The following is a 20,249-nucleotide window of genomic DNA, read 5'->3' as shown; positions in this document are numbered from 1 at the left end:
TTGCTGCTTTTGTAGAGACTCAGAGTTCTGTCCCCAGCCTCCATAAGGTGGTTCACAACTGCCCCTAACTCTAGCTCCAAGGCGATCTGATATTTGATGCCCTCTTCTGGTCTCTTAGGGCAACTGCACTTAGATGCTGCCATTAAAAAATTAAGTATACACATATAATTTTAAAAATATTGAGGTTATGCCCTCCTTGGATAATTTTTGGCTACTTTACAAGGCATGGATTAACATTAAACTGGCCCTGTTTACTTTGAATATAAGAAGAATGAGAACACACTTGTGAACTTGCACACAATAAACACATGTGACCACAGATGTATACACGCCCCGATTTATTTGCAAGAAAATAAATTTCTGTTGTATTTTCTGAGTTAATTATTTCGATGACATCCTTGAGCAGACCACACAGTTAACAAAAAAAAATGTGGAAACTGGATAAGAAGATTACTCAAGGTCACCCACAAAAGGGTTATCAAAGCCAAACAGGAGCTCTGTCTCCCAGGCTTTAGGTACTAGTTTAATATCACCATAGCAAGGCAGTTCCTCAATATATGTTACATAACCTCGAGTTCTTTCTTTGTTACGATCCCAGGACTTTCACCTGCTAGCTCGGTTATTTAAAACATATCCAGTGAGCTGGCTGCGTTGATTTTCTTTGCTCTCACAGCCATGCTCCACCAACAGATTTTCATGCAGGTTTTGAAGGTTATGAGATTTGGAGCCGTTAAATCTTTGTCACGAAGATGCATTTTTCTTCACCAGCTCTTAAAACCTGATATTCAAATTCATCTTTAAAATTTGCATGGTTTANGGGGGAGAAGAGTGGGGGAGGGGGAGGGAAATGGGAGGCTGGGAGGAGGCGGAAACTTTTTTTTTCTTATTCTCAATATGAAAAAAAAAGATATTTTAAAATAAATTAATTTAGGATTCAGGCATAGTGACATATGCCTGTAGTTCTAGATCTCAGGAGATGGGTGCATGAATATCCTGAGTTTAAAACCAGTGTAGAATACATGGAGAGTTCAAGGCCAAACTGCTGTACATAATGAGATCTTGTCACAGAAAAACAAACAAATTTAAATTAAGATGAAGCAATTCACTTTATCTCTACCATCACCTGTCTCTACTGGTGAACAATGATGACACGGAGAACAGGTTTGGTTTTTTAAAAGTAGTTAACATAAGCATTCACACAGTGTATAATGCGTATTATGTATGTAATACTGTGCATGTGTATTATGCATGTAAATGTTTGTGGGTGACATAGATGAATGAGGTTCTAGAACAATTGTGCTTTGTGACTGCCAGAGAGGGACAGAGAAACTGTGAATGTCAGAGCTTGAGCTGGTTTTGCATGGGGGTGATGGTGGGGGCTAAAGGCAGAGACATGGGACATCCTCTGGCTGTGGAAACCTGCAGTTCTATGAGTTCAGAAACGTCATAGTCCGTTTATTTTTTTTGTTGTTGTTTATTTTTGTTTGTTTGTTTGTTTTTGTTTCTCGAGAAAGGGCTTCTCTGTGGTTTTTGGAGCCTGTCCTGGAACTAGCTGTTGTAGACCAGGTTTCATAGTCAGTTTAAGGAGGAGGTAAGAAACCCCGACCCTCTTGCCACCAAACCTAAGGTGTGACTTACGTTTCTCTGGTTGATGGATCAGGTCATAGTGCCTCATGTACAGAGCTACCAGGGCCATGAACACAGACAGAGAAGGAAGCAGAACCACAACGGCCCCAGCCCCAGAGTGCTGGATGCATGCAATTCCCAGAAAGACAACCGCTACATTCAGGTTCGTAGACCAGGAGACCCTGGGTACATAGAGAGAGAAAGAGAGACAAGAAAATTCCCAGCGGTTATTTTACGTAAGTCTCACGTTGTGGGTGTTGTGTTTCATATATGGAGTGCGAACAGGTGCCAGGTACCCAATCCAGACGACACAATAGCGTTTTGTTGTAATTTCATAAGGGTTGGAGCATTACCACCCTGTGTCCATGTTCTGCTTAGAATAGGTGCGGTGAGAGTGGATTCTTTTTTTTTTTTTTTTTTTTTTAACCGTAACATATGTTTCTGTTAGAAGCCTTCTGTAATTAGGATCAGGCTAGGTGTGTTTTTATTATTTTTTTCTTCCAGCATCAGCTGAAGAAGGTGAAAGCTGAGGACTGCATCTAAGCAGGAGTCAGGAGTCTGTGCCCCTTGAGCCTGGAAAAATATAATTTAAGAACAAAATATTCCAAAGTACAGATAAACACAGAAACCTTAGGATTACCCAGGTAAAACCCAGGTTAGGCATTAAGCTAAAGGTTTGAACAATATCTTCTCCCAGTATCATGAAAAAGCTACCTACCACAGAGTCTAGTATGCAATTCTTTTCTGGGGGCTCCTCTCACCTCCCAGTCTTTCACTGGATCTGTATTTAGCATTAGAGCCTACTGGCTTAGAATTCAATAACATAATCCTGCCGTGTCAATTTAAAAATCTATTGCTGAGGTTCAATACAATAGAGTACACTGCAATACAATACAATACAATTTACTCATTTAAGTACAGATGCCCCCTTTGTAATGAAGCTTTATTATATGATCATTTATATTTCAGTTGTACAAATTCTCATAGAATTATGCTTTAATATATTTGCTTTGATAGTAGATGTTTAAAGAGTTTACATCACTAAATTCCCCCACTGGTTAACTCAATACCACTGAACTCTGAGGAATCTTCCCTTCGCTATATTGTATGGTTAGGGGAGCTATGCCCTATCTTTGTCAACAGCGCAGGTTGTTCTTGTGCTCAGCGGGGTCTGCCTTCCATGTCTTCCAATGACTGTTTTCTTCCTTCCTCCCTCTCTTTTTCTTCCCTCTTCTCCTCTTCTACCTTTCTTTTCTCTCTGCCTTTTCCTTCCTTTACTTCTCCTCCCAGTTCTCCATCCATCCCTGACTCTTCTCTATATTTATCCCCTCCATATTTCCCCCATCTTCTTTTCCCTCCCTGTCCCTCCCTTCTTGCCTTCTCCCTACCTTCCCTCTTCCTCCCTTTCCCACCTTTGCATCCCCTCTATCCATTCACAACCTCATTCCCTCTATCCCCCATTCCTACAGCTCCTCCTCTCTCTGTGACCCTCCTCCCTCCTCACACATTCCCATCCATGTTCCCTCTATATGCCCCTGCTACTTTTTTCTATACCACCTTCCATGACATCTCCTTACACAGCACTTCCTTCACACCCCTACCACCCCCACCGCCCTTCCACTCCCCCTCCTCCCCGCTTTTTTGAGACACCATTTCTCTGTAGCTTTGGAGCCTGTCCTGGAACTAGCTCTTTTTTTATTAACATAAGAATTTAATATTTATTATGATGTTTATACATACAGTAATGTCAAAATGATGCTAAGTAAGTTATGTAGATTCTTTTTGAATACTGTAAAAATACATGAAAGTAGGAATGATACCATGAGTTTATTGTTGATACTTGAAAATAATCATCTATCTTTTGAACACATTTGAATTGATGATTTCTACATGAACAAAAATGTTTTAATACAGATACCATTTTTCCAATAATGCAATAAATGCTATTTAATAGCTTGATTTTATTGCACCTATTTGGTTTAGGTTTATTTGATCAGATGTCATGCAGAAAAATAAGCTGAGTATAACTTCATGAACGTAGGCAGGATGTTATTTTGTGCTGCAAAAATTCAATGTGTGGTGACATTTCACAGCTAAATCATCAGGAAATTTTATTCAACTATTACATAAAATCACTAATTAGTCACACATGCAAGCTAAATGTTTTTAAATACAGTAATTTAGCTGGGGAGAGGGTCTTGATCGGGGGGGGGAAATGGGAGGCAGTGGCAGGGAGGAGGCAGAAATCTTTAATAAATAAATAAATTAAAAAAATAAAAAGAAAGATGAGAAGTTTTGAAACATCAAAAAAAATTATATCACCTATTTAATGATCATATAAATATATGATCACCTATTTAAGTGGTCAAAGAAGTGATTGTTATTATCAGCTCAGAGTACTATATCAACAGCTGGAACTAGCTCTTGTAAGACCAGTCTAGCCTGGAACTCACAGACATCCGCCTGCCTCTGCCTCCTGAGTGCTGGGATTAAAGGCGTGCATCACCACCACCCAGCTCCTTTTTCCACCTTACCTCCTCAAGCACACACATCCACATACTGTCATTATCTCCCACCCACACCATTCCTATCACCTTCCTGTCAGTCACCCTTGACAACCGAGTTCCCTTCTGCTCCAAAGCCCCCTTCACCTTCCACCTATTATCTACACCTACTACTTTCTAATACATCCTACATTCCCTTCTACTCCACTTCCATACCCTATCACTTCTGCCAACAAATCGCCCCAGCCATCAAACTGCTATCCACTGCCTTCCCTACGCTCCCTGCCCATTCCCTTCCACTTACTTCATATCCCATCAGTCTCCTTCACAAACCTTTCACCTCGATCCATATCCCATATCCACAATCCCTCTAACCTCCCATCCACCACTTCCTCCACCTACCTCATGTACTGCTCCTCCATAACCCCTATGCTTATACTGCTCCACTATGAATCTAACACCAGCCTCTTCCCCATGCCCTATCCTCCAGCTCACATCCCTCCATACTCTCTCTCCATCACACTCTTCAATACCTCCCTTCATGACCGCACCGCACATCTCCTAGATTGGTCACCTGTCATCCACTTGCTTCCACCCTCTTCATCTACTGGCCCTCCACACATCCCAACTCTGACCCACATTCCCTGCATACACACACACACACACACACACACACACACACACACACACATCATTTTTCTTTCACTATCCATCACTATTCACCCCCTCACCTGTCTTGTTTTTCCCTCAGTACCCTTCCACCCACCATCTACCCTCTCTTCCACACACACTGCTCCACTGTTTATCCGCCATCTACACAACCTGATATCCTATTTGCCCCATAGAACTGTGCCTCAGCAAACCCACATCCACCCACCATGCACCTGCATCCACCCTTTTAAAACTTCATCTATACTCTGTCCAGCTCCCCCAATCATGTATCCACCTGAACTGCCCATAATCCACATCTTATCTACCTTCATGTGCCCTTATCCATTCCCCATGTGCCTCCATTCATACCTATCACCATTCATTGATATCCACCATCCATCCAACTTCCACTCACCCCATTCATTCACTATCCAGAAGCAACTATTCCTCATCTACCTCCCATCTGCTCCCTTATATACCTTCATCCACCTCCATCCAGCCCTATGCATTACCATATCCATGCTCACACACCTCCACCTACCCCTTCCAACTGCTAGCTGACCCCACTTACCCCCTTATCACTTCTCACCCATCTTATCTACACCCACAACTTACTGTACATCCTCACCTACACGCTACCAACTTCCCATCCAACCACTGTTGCCAGGCCCCCTCCTATTCACTTTCACTCACTCCTCTAATCCACTTTCCCATCTGTTCCTCCATCTACCCCATCCCCCCCCCCCATTCAGTCCCATTCACTCCCCATCTACAATTGTCCCCTCCCCGTTCACCTGCACCCACTATTCCCCTGTCCATCAGGACATTCCCTCTTACTATCAAGTATGAAGGCATAAGTCACAAACAATGCCATGCCAGTTTGGAATTATGATTAATAGGGTGGTATTTATTTAAAGAGGAAAAAAACTTACAGATCACCGTCCCAGACAACAGCCCTCTGCGCAACCAGGAAGGCAGTCTAGTCGCCGGTGGAGCAGGAAGTGAAGAGAGAGCAAGCAGAGGGAAGTAGCCACTTTTTTAAAGGGAGAGAGACCACGCCCCCAATGGGCTGGTATCTCAGCAGCTATTGGTTGGAGGAGTGGAAGGACCTCCCGCGACACAAGTAGGGTCTATTATATAAACTTTCACTATTTGTCCATTCATATTTTTCTGCTAATAGATATTTTTCTAGCTAACAGGTAATACAAACATTGCTACTCAAGTGTTTGCAGGGATACTGGCATTCACTCGCTGTAGGGAAATGTCCAGGAGTGGAATGGCCAGGCTTTATGATACCTGTATATCTAATATCATAAGAAATTTACAAATGGCTTTTGAGGCATTTTCATTTTGTGACATTTCACATTGTTATCACATGTCCGTGAACGCTCTCAACCATTCACATCATGGTCAGCCCTGAAGATGGTAGATTGGTGCCAGTTAATGTCTTTTGCATTTTCCTAAGGACTAATGATATCCAGCTTCTTGTAATGAGCTTTGAATTTCTATATCTTCTTTGACATACTTTCACGCAAATATGTCTCCCATTTAGGAAGAAAGTGGTGCTGGGAAGGTGGTTCAGTGGGTAGAATGCTTGCCCTTCAAACAAGAGGACCTGAGTTCAGGTTGCAGCACCCATAAAAAGCCAGGCCCAGCAATCCCTGTAACCCCAGTACTGGAAGTCCTAAACTGGAGGATCCAAGGGGGTTGATTGGCTGGCTGATCTAGCCAACTGGTAAATACTGCATTCAATAAGACTACTTGTCTCAAATGTAACATGGAGGATGATAGAGGAAGACAGTTAATATTGACCCCTCACTTCCACACACATATGCATGAGTGTGTGCACCTGCACACACATAGCATACACACAAATGAAAAGGTTACTTATTTCCATAATAATGAATTTAAAACCTTCATATGTCTATAAATGAGTTCTTTTTTTAAAGTAATAATACTTTTAATACAATTAACTTCTCAATCGCACATTCAATACATTAACTTTTCCTCTTCTTGGTTTCTCTACATTGTGTGCAGCATCACTTTGACTTGGTTATTTGTGGGTCTATTTTATTTCCCATCTTTATTTTGCATTTGAAAATCTTCCTTGGTGATTTGCATGAGTTACTAGGTGCCTCAAGTCAAGTCTGACTGTGATCCTACTCTACTGTCTACAGTGGAGAGATCATCTTCCCTAGGGCTGTCTGCACCCACCCACCCACCTGACCTCTCAAGCACTCACCCTCACGCAGGCAAGGGGAAATTCGCCCCTTAACCAGATACTAAACTATCAAGGGTCCTGAGGCAAAAAGGGCAGGAGGACCTCTAGTCTCTAGATGGGGTGAGAAGAGTAAGTTGAGGAGAGGGAGATATGTTTAGGCTCTAGCATCATGAAATGCCATGTTAGTCACTGGTGTATGGCTTGCTTTAACTAAAACCAAGAGGCCTCTCCCCATCCTGATCCAATTGCCAATGGGGACTGATAGAAGGGAAGGGCTAAAAATGTTTATTTCTCATGTGTAAAAGCCAGGCTTCCAGTGTTCTGTGGGGAATGTGAAGTGATGTGGCCGTGTGGGTTTACCAAAGCTCCCTGCACACTTGTGCAACTGTACTTTGGGGGGTAGGTTCTCATAGGCTAACATTTGCGCTCTACTTCCTGAGTAGCAAGTATTTGGGGGCATGTAACTTTCTCCGAGTCTCCACAAAGCCAGGTGTGGTGGTGCATGCCTTGTTATCCCTGCAATTGGAGGCAGCGGGAAGATGGCTGCTAGTTTAAGGCCAGAATGAGCTAGCAATAAAAACAAACAAAAAGCCCATTACACATGTGAAGGAAATCAGCGCTAGATTGCACTGCCGCTCCCACTGCGGCATGGGCACTGGAAAATCTGAGCCGACAAGCACTGGCATGCTTGTTGTTGAACTTGAGCCAACCTGTAGTGAGGTGGACTGAGGCCACTGAGTGTGGCCTGGGAGAAGCTGCCTTGGTGAGAGTTGGACATTGATAGTAGGGATTTCTCAACAGACGGCCAGGCCCTTGGCCAAGTCTTACCGAATTCAGATGGCCAATGTGTACCCTGGCAATGGCTGTGGGACAGAGCCCCTTGTGTACTCATCCCACACTTAGAACCCTAAGGGTTCTCAGAATCACCTCCAGCTGACTGGAGCTAGCAGCCTGCTCCAGCCCTGTCCCCAGGGGTAGAGCAGTTCAGCCTCTGGCTGATCTCTATTCTTTTTTTTCCTATACTTTTACATTCTACTGGGCTCAGGGGCCCACAATGTTACTAAAGTTTAAGCTATCTGAGTATCATCTACTAAGTAACTGGCAATTCTTTTTTCTTTCTCTAGGATTATATGAAATAAATTTGAATTTATTTTTTCATTTAAATCCCTCAATTTTCCTTTCTCGTTTTCTTGGTTAAAAAATCTGCTTATCAATTATGTAGTACTACAAATCTTCCCCTTTCGCCTGGGACTTCTCTATTAATTGTCCTACAAGGTATTGATGACATTTCCTTACCAGGTTTATTTTCTTTTGCAGATCAAGCTTTCAGTGTGGTTTGTAAGAGTTTTCTGCCAAACACAAGCTCACAAAACTTTTCTTCCTTTTTTTTTTTTTTTTTTTTGGTCAGGAAAGAAATCTGAGACATGGAGAATTGAAGTGACCCATCTGGCTTGATCTAGCCGTGCTGCAGGCCTGAGAGTCAGAGCCATTTGTCACTGTGCAGCCTACAAGCAGGAACTTGGGCTCTGTGATCCTTCTGTGCCTCTTTCCTGGCCTCCGCAGTTACCAGTTTTATGACACCATTATTTCCTTGTTCATCCGGGCTTTGACATTTGATCAGCGTGTTTCATCTGTCATTACCTATAAATATTGTTCTTCCTCTTTGAAACGGTGGGCAGGAGACATGCATTGGAGCTAACCTCTTACAACGCTCACACCCTACCTGATCTCCCGCAGTCTGGAACTCAGTGCTATTTCTAAAATAGAGATCATACTTCCTAGACGAAGATTATTTTAAAGAGTTGAGTGAAAAATAGATGTTAATGGTAAGGTGGTAAGCAAATGTCTCTGTTACTTTTCCCTCTGGTCCTGACTTAGCAAGCAAGAGCTCTCTACAAAGAACTGTACACAAAGTTGAGAAAAAGGAGTACAGTGTTTGGGATCAAGCAGATATGTCTGGTATGCATCGTGTATAGCTTGGCTGGCCATACTAAAGGGATGGGGTTCTCTTCTCAGATAGCTGGGGTGTCTTGGGAAGAAAAGAGAATATGGGATTGATCAAATCTGACTTTAAGTGCAAAGGAACTAAATGATCACAGTAGCTCTGTTATGATAGATAAAGCACCATATGGAGTCATAACCATTATGATGATCTGGATTGAGGGCAAGAGAAAGCTGGCCAGGGGTGCCTTAGGACAGGGGGAAGTGGCAGGTGTGAGGGGTGTGTGTAGAAAGGGGTACGTCACCGCATAACACTGTGTTTGAAACATGCACACTCATTGTTGTCTCTGTGACTTCTTATCTCCCTTGGCTCACCAGGTCTTGCTCATAAGGTACACGTTAGCTCTCTTCTTGAGTCCCGTGAAGTCATCCATTGTTCTCGTGTCTTTCATGAGCCTTCTAAAGTCGCCTGCTGTCATTCTCCTGCCTTTCTTGAACCTTCTGGAATCATTTGTTGTTCTTGTGCCTGAACTTTAAAAGGAAACAGTGACTTCACCTTTGTCAAACTTCTCGGTGATGTCACCTTGTCCTGCATCTCTACTTCTGTCTTTGTGGACCTAGTGCAGAGCTAGAGCCACAATGAATGGACAATACATCACAGCTTAATTAAGGATGCAACATATTATAAGAAAGACATAAGCTAGTAAAGACTCCTAATAATTGACATGGGGCTGGGGGTGCTAACAGAAAGCCAAATAAGACGATGTGAAACAAATTGAGTTAACAGAACCTATGAACAAAATTTATCTGTCATAATGGAGGTGGGATACCCAGTAGGAATTTCTAGGACAACCAGGTAGAGTTCCGAGCCTCAGCCTGGGCTTAACCTTTCATGCTGTGTGCCAAGCTGTCCTCTTGAACGGTAGCTGTAGCAACTGAGAGGGGGGATCCAGAGCATTATTGCTTTACTTTTGCTCTTCAGAATTCCTTCCCTCTCTCAACGATAAGCAAGGACTATTGAGAAAATGCCAGAAAACATTCTGTGACTCTTCAGTGTCCCACAAGGTGATACACACCGAACTGCTCCGAAGAGGGTCAAGGAAAATAAAAAAAAAAAATACTCCAAGATTTAAATCTTAGGAAAGCTAGTTAGAAACCCAAAGAATTGCAGAGCTGAATTATCTACGGACAGGAGGGAATTTCACATAAAGCACTAAATGTGGTTTAATAAATGCCATCCTGCCTATTTGATTGTGTAATTTTCTGAAAGAATTACTTAGCACGGACATACTCTACATTCGTCTTTGCTTTTCTACGGACAGGACAAGCCGCAGATAATTAAGGGTGGAATTATGTATGTATTATCTACAAAAAATAAATAAATAAAAGAAAAACCCACAGTCTTAGGGCTTACCATTAAGACTCCTTTTTTTCTTAGAGTTCACCAGTAAATTGAATGTATAAAACACCTCTCACACAGAAAGTCAGGGAGCAAAGCACTAAAGCAAAATAAATACCAGTGATTAAGGGACACTGAAAGCAGCAGGAGGGACACAATTTAGCCTACGTTTAAGAGTGGGCACCAAACTGTAGATAACTGAACAGTGAAGGCAATTTCAAAAATCGAATGATCCCTGGGATTCCTCATAACAAATCTCAGCCATCATTTCGGCATTGTTTTAAACATTTGCTTAATTTATTTAGGAACAATGTGAGAGCTACACCATTTCTTTTTTTTTTTTTTAGATGTTTACTTTAAGTTTTTTTTTTTTTTTCTAGAGTGGTTCTTGACTAACTTAAGAAGATGAGCAGGAGGAGAGGTAAATTTTCTGGAGGTTTCCAGTTTTCCTAACGTGAGTGAACAACTAACTTAGGGATCCAAGAGAAATTATTTTATCTTGTCCTGGAAGATGTAAAGATTTTTAGCAGATTTCAGTCTGTTGAATGGAACAAAGGCATTTAGAAGGGCGACTGAAATATATGAACACTGATTTCATGGTGGGTGCTACCATTCTCCTAACACAACCATGAGTCTATTGAAACACTTGAAGGAATGTTCTGGCAAGGTGCATTTGGGGAGGAAAGGAGCAAACAAATGCTACAGTTCTTTCTTGTTCCCTGGAATTGATTTTCCCAGCCAAGATGCTGACAAACGATTGTTAATGTTGATAAACCTACATCAGGGGTCAAGTAGAACTTGTAGTTATATTTATTTTTTAAATTGTTTTTTATTGAGTTAAATATTTTTCTCTACTTCCTTCCCTTCCTCTCTCTTCCCCTTCTACCCTATCCCATGGTCCCCATACTCCCAATTTCCTCAGGAGATCTTGTGTTTTTCTACTTCCCATGTAGATTAGATCCAAGTATGTCTCTCTTAGGGTCCTCATTGTTGTCTAGGTTCTCTGGGATTATGAACTGTAGGCTGTTTTTTTTTTCTTTATGTATAAAAGCCACTTATGAGTGAGTAAACACTATATTTGTCTTTCTGGCTCTGGGTTGCCTCACTCGATATAATGGTTTCTAGATCCATCCATTTGCCTGCAAATTTCAAGATGTTATTTTTTTTTCTACTGTGTAGTACACCATTGTGTAAATATACCGCATTTCTTTATCCATTCTTCAGTCGGAGGGTGGGCATTTAGGTTCTTTCCAGGTTCTGGCGGTGACAAATAATGTTGCTATGAAAATAGTCGAGTACATGTCCTGTGGTATGATTGAACATCCTTTGAGTATATACCCAAAAGTACTATTGCTGGGTCTTGAGGTAGGTTTGTTTCCTAATTTTCTGAGAAATTGCCATACTGATTTCTAAAGGGGCTGTACCAGTTTGCACTCCCACTGGCAGGAGTATTCCCTGTACTCCACATCCTCTCCAGCATAAGTTGCCATCAGTGTTTTTGATCACGGCCATTCTTACAGGTGTAAGATGGAATCTCATAGTTGTTTTGATTTGCATTTCTCTGATGGCTAAGGGTGTTGAGCATTTCCTTAAATGTCTTTCAGCCATTTTAGATTCCTCTGTTGAGAGTTCTCTGTTTAAGTCTATACCCCATTTTCTTTTACTGGATTATTTGTTCTTTTGATGACCAATTTCACGAGTTCTTTGTATATTTTGGAGATCAGCCCTCTGTCTGATGTGGAGTTGGTAAAGATATTTTTTCATTCTATAAGCTGCTGTTTTGTCCTGTTGACTGTGTCCTTTTCTTTACAGAAGCTTTTCAGTTTCAGGAGGTCCCATTTATTAATTGTTTCTCTCAGAGTCTGTGCTACACGGGTTATATTTAAGAAGTGGTCTCCTGTGCCAATGCATTCAAGTGTATTTCCCATTTTCTCTTCTATGAGGTTCAGTGTGGTTGGTTTTAGGTTGAGGTCTTTGATCCATTTGGACTTGGGTTTTGTGCATGGCAATAGACATGGATCTATTTTCATTCTTCTACATGTTGATATCCAGTTACGCCAGCACCATTTATTGAAAATGCTTTCTTTTTTCCATTTTATATTTTGTGCTTTTTTGTCAATAATCAGGTGTTTGTAGGTGTGTGGACTGATATCCAGGTCTTTGATTTGGTTCCATTGGTTCTCCTGTCTGTTTTAATGCCATTACCAGGCTGTTTTCAGTACTGTAACTCTGTAGCAGAGTTTGAAGTTAGGAATTGTGATGCATCCAGAAGTTCCTCTATTGTACAGGATTGTTTTGGCTATCCTGAGATTTCACATTTCCATATTAAGTTGAGTATTATTCTTTCGAAGTCTGTGAAGAATTTTGCTGGAATTTTGATTGTCATTGTATTGAATCTGTATATTGATTTTGGTAAGATTGCCATTTTTACTATGGTAATTCTACCTAACCAAGAGCATGGGAGATCTTTCCATTTTCTGGTGTCTTCTTCAATTTCTTTCTTCAAAGATTTAAAGTTCTTGTCATACAGGTCTTCCACTTGGTTGGGTACAGTTAATCCAAGATATTTTATGTTATTTGTGGTTATTGTGAAGGGCGATGTTTCTCTGATTTCTTTCTCAGTACATTTATCATCTGTGATCTGTGTAAAGGAAGGCTACTGATTATTTTTTGAGTTAAACTTGTATCCTGCTACATTACTAAATGTGTTTGTGAGTTGTAGAAGTCCCTTGGTAGAATTTTTGGGGTCACTTATGTAAATTATATATCATTAGCAAACAGTGAGGGTTTGATTTCTTCTTTTCTGATTTGTATCCCCTTGATCTCCTTTTGTTGTCTTATTACTCTAGCTAGGACCACAAGTACTATATTGAATAAATATGAAGAGAGTGAACAGCCTTGTCTTATTCCTCATTTCAGTGGGAGAACTTGTAGTTTTAACTGACCAACAGTGGCTTTCCCCTTCCCCCCAAGATCTCTAGTGCTTCTTTCTATTTTTTCCACCGTCCTTTTCTCCCTTCTTTTCCCAACTGAGCTCTTTTCTCAGGAATTTCTAATGCATGGGATCAGATTTGAGAACTATTGTTTTAAAGGGGTAGTAGGAGATTACAGCAAGGTCTCAGGTAGAGCCACCTCATACTTGGTGCATAGCCTGATCAGTCCTTCAACTCCTGACCCTTCTTCTCTCTTCATACATATGTATATTTAAGTCATCATTTTCTCTGCCATAAAATGTTTATAGTTCCCCTAAACGATACAGATAAAACCTGATTTTTGCTTATTCAATGATTAATTTCTTTGAGACAAATCTCTATTTCCTCAGGCTAGCCTCAAACTTGTCAAGTAGCTGTGGAGTGCCTTTCACTCCTGGACACCACCCTCACAACTATCCTACTTGCTTTTGTAGAATGTTAAAGTCAAGTAACGCTATTTGAGAACAGTCGTTTTCAACTCTATTCTGTCAGCTTGAAAATGCAGAAAACAATTTCCCTTCCCGGTGTCCTGTGTCAAACTAATGTAACCAAGGCTCCCAAGGTGCAGGACCAGTAAACTTTTAAAGGATCCTTTGATTGCTTTAATGTGCTTCTAGAGTTGAAACACATTGTTCTCTGGGTTCAGCTTCTGGGGAAAAAAAATGGTGTAACAATCGCTTTTTAACTCCAGTGCTTCCTTAACATAAAGATTCTACATTTGAGTTCATATCTGTCTCAATTAGGGTTTCCATTAGTGTAAAGAGACACCATGACCACAGCAAGCTTTACAAGGGAAAATGTTTAATTATGTTGACTTACTTACAGTTCAGAGGTTTAGTCCATTACTGTCATGGCATGGATCAAGACAGCAGGCAGGCAGTTGTGGTGCTGAAACAGGAACTGAGAGTCCCACATCTTCTCTTGCAATCAACACGAAGTGTTATGTCTCACTGGGAGTAGCTTGAGCATAGGGAACCTCAAAGTCCACCCCCAGAGTGATGACGCACTTCCTATAAAAAGGACACATCTACTCCAACAAAGGCACACCTCCTAATACTGCTACTCTCTTCAAGGGCTGTTTTCTCTCAAAACACCACAATACTCAACAGAGAGCATTTTTGTATTGGACAGTGTAGGGTCAGTTTCGATACCCACATCTGAAATGCGGGAGATGGAATAAATTCATCTTTTGCCCCTTTCAAGAACCCAGTCAATATTTTACTTGGGACTTCGATTCTGCCTAATGCAGCACATTGTTAAGCAGAGATAGAACGCGAATTATCAGCTAAGGGAGGTAGAAAAAAAATGTGAAGAGCGGTTTGAAGCTGACGGTGGTAGGCTTTAAAATCACGGCCATAAACAGGGTTCATTTTCCACCATCCTCTGGCTTCCAGGAAAGAATCTGCTCGGGTGTGCTTACTTGCATTATCTCCAGTGTGGTGGCTCATAGCTGCACGCCTAAGAACCTGGAAATCCCAGAAAGAGCCGGTTCCGATCTGGGTCCGTACACCAGGCTGCTGGCAGAGAGTTCCTTTTCAGAGAACTTCCACTTTATGCTTCCCGTGAGGCACACAGTTGCGGAGACACTGCTCCAGATGGCACCGTTGGCTAGCAGTGGCTTTCTCCCTTACATTTGGCAACCTTACTCAGAATCGCTGTTTTCAGCTCCTCAAACTTCCAGCCTACACTGCTTAACAGGATCGCAGGGAAGCTTTGGGTGGAACAGACGCAAAGACACATCTCATTAAAGGTCTTGCCGCTATGAACATCCGACATCTGTGCTGGAAGCAGGACGAAACGCAAGGCTTCGGTTAGATTAAAGTGGTCCGTTGTCCCTTGAAAGGAGCTGCTGAAATCAATTACGTTCTCCATGCTTGCAACTTTTAGGATTTTATTTTTCTTTTGTGGCACTGGTAATTGAACCTGGGGCCTCATGAACGCGAGGCAACCGTTCTAGCACTGAACTGTAACCTTAGCCCATTAGGGGGTTTTAGGACTCTGAGAAAACAATTGAGTTAGCTGTGAGCCTATTTTAAAGATGGCTACCTATTAAATAGGTTTTCTCTTTCCTATCAATAACAAAGATTTTAAGCTATGACTTGCTCATTGTTCAATAATAATAAAAGCCTTTAAATTTCTAGCGCTAGTGTTAAGTTAGGATACTCTGTGTATAAGCAGCAATACATCCCTCTGAGGTATTCCTACATTGTGCCTGGGGAACCCTGATTTCTGTAAGCTACCGACCTTGCTGGAAGTTATAGCCATCCCAAGTGACCAATATAAGATTCTGCCAGCTAGCTGCCTGTGGAGGCTCTGTTACTCTCGCCACCCATCCATTCAGAATGTTTTAGAACAGATATTTCATTCTTGTCATTTATTTCTACTAACTTTAGTAAGTAGATAATGACAAAATTTGTTCTGTAGTTTAGTATTTAAACCAAGAAAGCAAGCAAACCAAAAAAAGTAATACTGTGGTTCTTTGTCTACTCCTCCCCCAGCCCCTGCCCAGACACTTGTACCTTCAGGCTTCAACAGCGCCACAGGATTATTCTCCTCAGAGATTTTAATGAAATTAGAAAATAGCAAAAAGTGTTTGCTAAATGTGTTCTTCCAGAATCTGGCCTGGCTCCTCCCAGCTCCTCAATTTCATTGTGTGACACTCCGCATCCTCCTACCCAAATCCCTGAAGCACAAACCCACTGGGAGTCCTCTCCATTTCCCAAAGGAAGGAGTTCATTCATATAATATCCCTTTTGTAATCAACACCGAGAGATGGCACTTTGATTAAGCACAACTCTGAACGACTCAAACCACAGTACAATGCAGTCTCTGGGGCTATCTTTCAGAACAACTGGTGGCTCTCCCGTCATAATCCTCCAGAGTCTTATTTAATCAAAATGATGTTGCTAATTAAGGATTAAAACCTCCAAATAGAATGAAAAAGAAGGATTTCATTCTCCTTTGGGCAGGTCAAAGAGGCAGAATTTGCTATGAGGTAGTGAACATCCCTTTTCCCTTTGATAGACTGTATCTTTCCCTTACATTAGTACTTAATCCAAAATAGGCTTGAGTGTTTTGTAATATTAATATAAAGCGGGAGGAGAAGTGTGAGGAAGAGAAGGAATCTGCCTGTAGAGCTGCATATTCATAGATAACGTTGACTCTAAACACTTCGTTGAAGGCACATTTTTTTTTTAAATTTAAAATGTGTGTGAGTGCATTGCCTCCACATATGTATGCAACCCAGGTGTCTGCCTGGTTTCTTCCTAGCTCAGGAAAACATGTTGGATGCCCTTTGGAACTGGAGTTAGAGGTGACTTTTCTCCACATGTGGGTGCTAGCAACAATGGAACCTGGATCATTGGCAAGAGCAGCAAAGTACTTTTAACTACTGAGCCTTCTCTCCAGTCGTCACTTAATGTTCCCAACATTAATTTTTTTTTAACATTTTTGTCTGGTGCTGTCTGCCTTGATTTACCCGTAGCAAGATAGTTATTCTAGACAATGCTGAGAACCCATTTTACACACACACACACACGCACACCAAAAGAACAAGCCAAACCAAACCAAACCAAAAACACAAAATAAAGCAACAGAAAAAGCAAAAAATCTAACAGACAGACAAACCCAGTGTGAAAACCATGCATTTCTGGTAGCTTCCACCTGTTGTGACAAGCATTTATGCAACAGTCAACATAGAGGGAGGAAAGTGTGATGTCCCAGCTCCCGAGATTTCAGTGGGCCCTTTGTGGGCTGACCCGTTGCCAGGGCTTCTGTGATAATGCAGTACCTTGTGGCTGTGGCTGGAGCCAGATGACCAAACAAAGCTTCTCACCTAGTTGAGACCCAGAAGCAAGCAGTACAAGAGGAAAGGGCCAGAATTCCATAGTTTGTGTTTTATATGAGACTCCAATGTGCAAAGGGCCTACAGTCTCTCCAGAGTACCATAGGTCAGGGAAGAAACACTCCATACATGGGCATTTGGGATGACATTTTGGGTTTAAATAGAACTTTCCTGGAACACTAGCTAACCCATCCTGCAGCTGAAAGCTGTGAAATGGCTCTCATCCATGCTTTAATGGTGAGTCATAGCTGGGCAATACCCACTAATGAAAGCACTCAGGTAAATTCTACGCTAAGCTATGAACAGTGGGTGACTCTTCATCAACTGTCAAATCTCAATTGTTTTCCCAAATCTTTATTTTATAGTATATAAACTGGTTCCTTTTAAAACATATAGAAACAGGCAGTGGTGGTGCATACCTTTAATCCCAACACTTGGGAGGCAGAGTTCCCAAGAGTTCACAGAATTCCTGTGAATTCAAGGCCAGCCTGGTCTACAAGAGCTAGTTTCAGGACAGCTAGGACTGTTACACAGGGAAACCCTGTCTTGAAAAACAAACAAACAAAACAAAAACAAAACAAAACAAAAGCATATAGAGCCTGGGGTGATAGCTCAGTATGTAAAACGTGTACTGTGCAATTATGGGGACTCAAGTTTAGTTCCAAGAACCCATGTGAAAAGCCAGGTGTCCCAGGCCAAGTAGCAAAGCGACAGAGAAAGATAGTTAGGTTGTCACGAAACATCACCTCAAGGATACTGGCAGGTATCCAACGTGTTCTGAAAGACTCTTTTTCGCTGTCATCTCCTCTTTACGCTGGACTGTGAACTTAACAACCTAGCCAGACTCTGCTGCAAGTAGACATAAGGACGACAGCCTCCCTTCCCTTCTTTGTGATTATCTGTAGCTGTGCACCAGGTTCTCTGTTTCCCGCAGTTACGTCTGACAAAGTGCTAACGCTGTCTTCAGACATGAACATGCTAGAGAGAGATGACTTGGTCATGGGCAGTTCTGGTAAGTAGAGGTGAGACTTCCACCTGGCCTTTTAGGCTCAGAGGCCTCATTCTATTCATTGCGACAAACCACAGTATGCCTTCTTAGTTGGAGGATAAATTAATGAGTTTTTCTTGAGAAGTTGCTGGTTCTGATCTATAGCTGATAATTATTATTTTTAAGATCGGCTTTATTGTTTATGTATGTGTCTGTGTATGTGTCTGTATGCCTATGTATGTTGCATATACATGTGTGTGCCTGCAGAGGCCAGAAGAGGGCATTGAATTTCCTGGAAATGGAGTTACAGGCACCTGTACTCCACTTGACTGGGGCACTGGGAACCACACTGCAGTCCTCTGGAAGAGCAGCCAGTGTTCTAAACTGCCGAGCCACGTGTCCAACCTTGACCAGGATTATTAGCTGAACCATCATCACAGAGGTCACCACATTTTCACTTACTCAGCCCAACCATTGAGAAAGGCCACACAGAGAGAAAACCCAAACAAAGAAAGAGTGAGATAATTCAGTTTTTTTTCTACTAATCAGTGCCACTTACCAGTTAAAAAAAGACCTTGGCTTCTTGGATTCGTGTTCCTGAGGGTTGTAAGCATCAGATGGACAGATGACAACCATTATTCCTCCTGTGCCCAGGCAGAGGGTCAGCAGTGCTGTGTGAAACATTCCTGCCCGTTCTTCCACAGGCACGTGGTTGACCACAGGGTAAGAGCTTCCGTAAAAATCTTCCAAGGGGAAAGCAATCATGGATAACAAAGCAGTGCCTGGTGGCAGAGAGAAGAGAGAATACAAATAGTGCAAACCCACAGACTCACCGAAGCACGTCCTAAATAAGCACTTCCCTCTGAAAGAGAGGCTCAAGTTTGCGTGAGAATATCTTACTCGCATACTTAGGTCAATCATTGCAATTTCAGGGATGGCTTGGGTTTTCTAAGTGTGGAAATTCTGTGTCTGCAGAGACGGCTTAGTTGTTAAGAGCTTGTGCTGCTCCTGCTGAGGACCAAGCTCAGTTCTGTGCTGTTTAGTGACAGATGCCTCTTCTGCCCCTTGCGGGCTGTGCTTACATGCTTAAACCCCATTCTCTCACGTACATAATTGAAAATAAAATAACAAACACAAGATTTTCATTCATTTAGGGTTGACATATATAAAGAAATTATATAAAAATGAAAATTCTTTTTCTTGCGTGTTTAAACTAATCCAGGGTTCTGTGTATTTCCCTTTCAGCTTAAACCATTGTTGTAAGAGGTTTCTGTCTCGCCCAGTCCTGCTATAAACACACAGAAACATTATTATTTGCAATACCATTTCGCCAATAGTTTAAGCGTATTGCTAGATAGCTCTTACATTAACCCATTTCCATTCTTTTATATTTTGACATGAGGCTTGTGGCCTACTGGTAAGGTTCCAGCTGGCAGCTCACAACTTTCCCCTCTGGTGGCTCCATGGCAACTCTCCTGACTCCGCCCACTGTATACATATATCTCTTCCACCCTGGCTATGCTCTGCTAAGCCATTGGCCCAAAGCAGCTTCTTTATTCATTAACCAATAAAAGCAACACACAGACAGAAGGACCTCCCACATCGAACTATCTTTTCTCGAAGGTTGTATAAGCAAATGATGCTAATTTTCAACAACATTAAGATGACTCAGAACTATATCATGAGAAACATTAAGACATTTGGTGTGCCTGGCAGAGTATACTTGTGGTCCTAGCTCTCAGGAAGTAAAGGTGAAAAGGTCAAGAGTTCAAGGTTATCCTTTGACCACTTTTGTCCTTGTTTCTCTGTTTTCTTACACAGATTCACGGAACCTTCCTGGTATACACAGGGAGGTGAGAAACGGGAGGGGCATGTGTCCTGGAGTCATGTAGACCAGTCAGGAGGAGGTAGGGGACAGAGTGACAAGGGAAGCTTGAGCCTCGTTCCCACTTTTACCTTGTGAGCCCTCACAGGACGATTCTCCTCACCAAATGGAAGCGACTGTGCAGCCCCATCAATTGCTAACTTGTTCATTCCTTCATTTTCAAAAGCTGTATTGTTTACTCTTGAAACCAATGTTGAGATGTCATTGGTAGAGCTCTC

At 41.9% G+C, this 20,249-nt stretch overlaps 1 protein-coding gene across 1 annotated transcript in view; it reads right to left on the bottom strand.

Moving 5' to 3' along the window:
* Slc15a5 (solute carrier family 15 member 5) overlaps positions 1-20,249 on the bottom strand; it is a 107,103-nt gene that overhangs the window by 79,147 nt on the left and 7,707 nt on the right. Inside the window, exons 4-5 of the mRNA XM_050135199.1 lie at positions 18,706-18,928; positions 1,639-1,808 (exon numbers count right to left, since the gene is read on the bottom strand). Coding sequence (XP_049991156.1) covers positions 1,639-1,808; positions 18,706-18,928 — 393 coding nt within the window. The remainder of the gene's footprint in view (positions 1-1,638; positions 1,809-18,705; positions 18,929-20,249) is intronic.

The sequence above is a fragment of the Alexandromys fortis genome, unplaced genomic scaffold (genome assembly GCF_014885135.2).
Source record: "Alexandromys fortis isolate MF-2015 unplaced genomic scaffold, M_Fortis_MF-2015_v1.1 scaffold_21, whole genome shotgun sequence".
NCBI lineage: Eukaryota > Metazoa > Chordata > Mammalia > Rodentia > Cricetidae > Alexandromys > Alexandromys fortis.
Note: the sequence above shows the minus strand (reverse complement) of the source record. Positions and strands in the feature narration are given on the sequence as shown.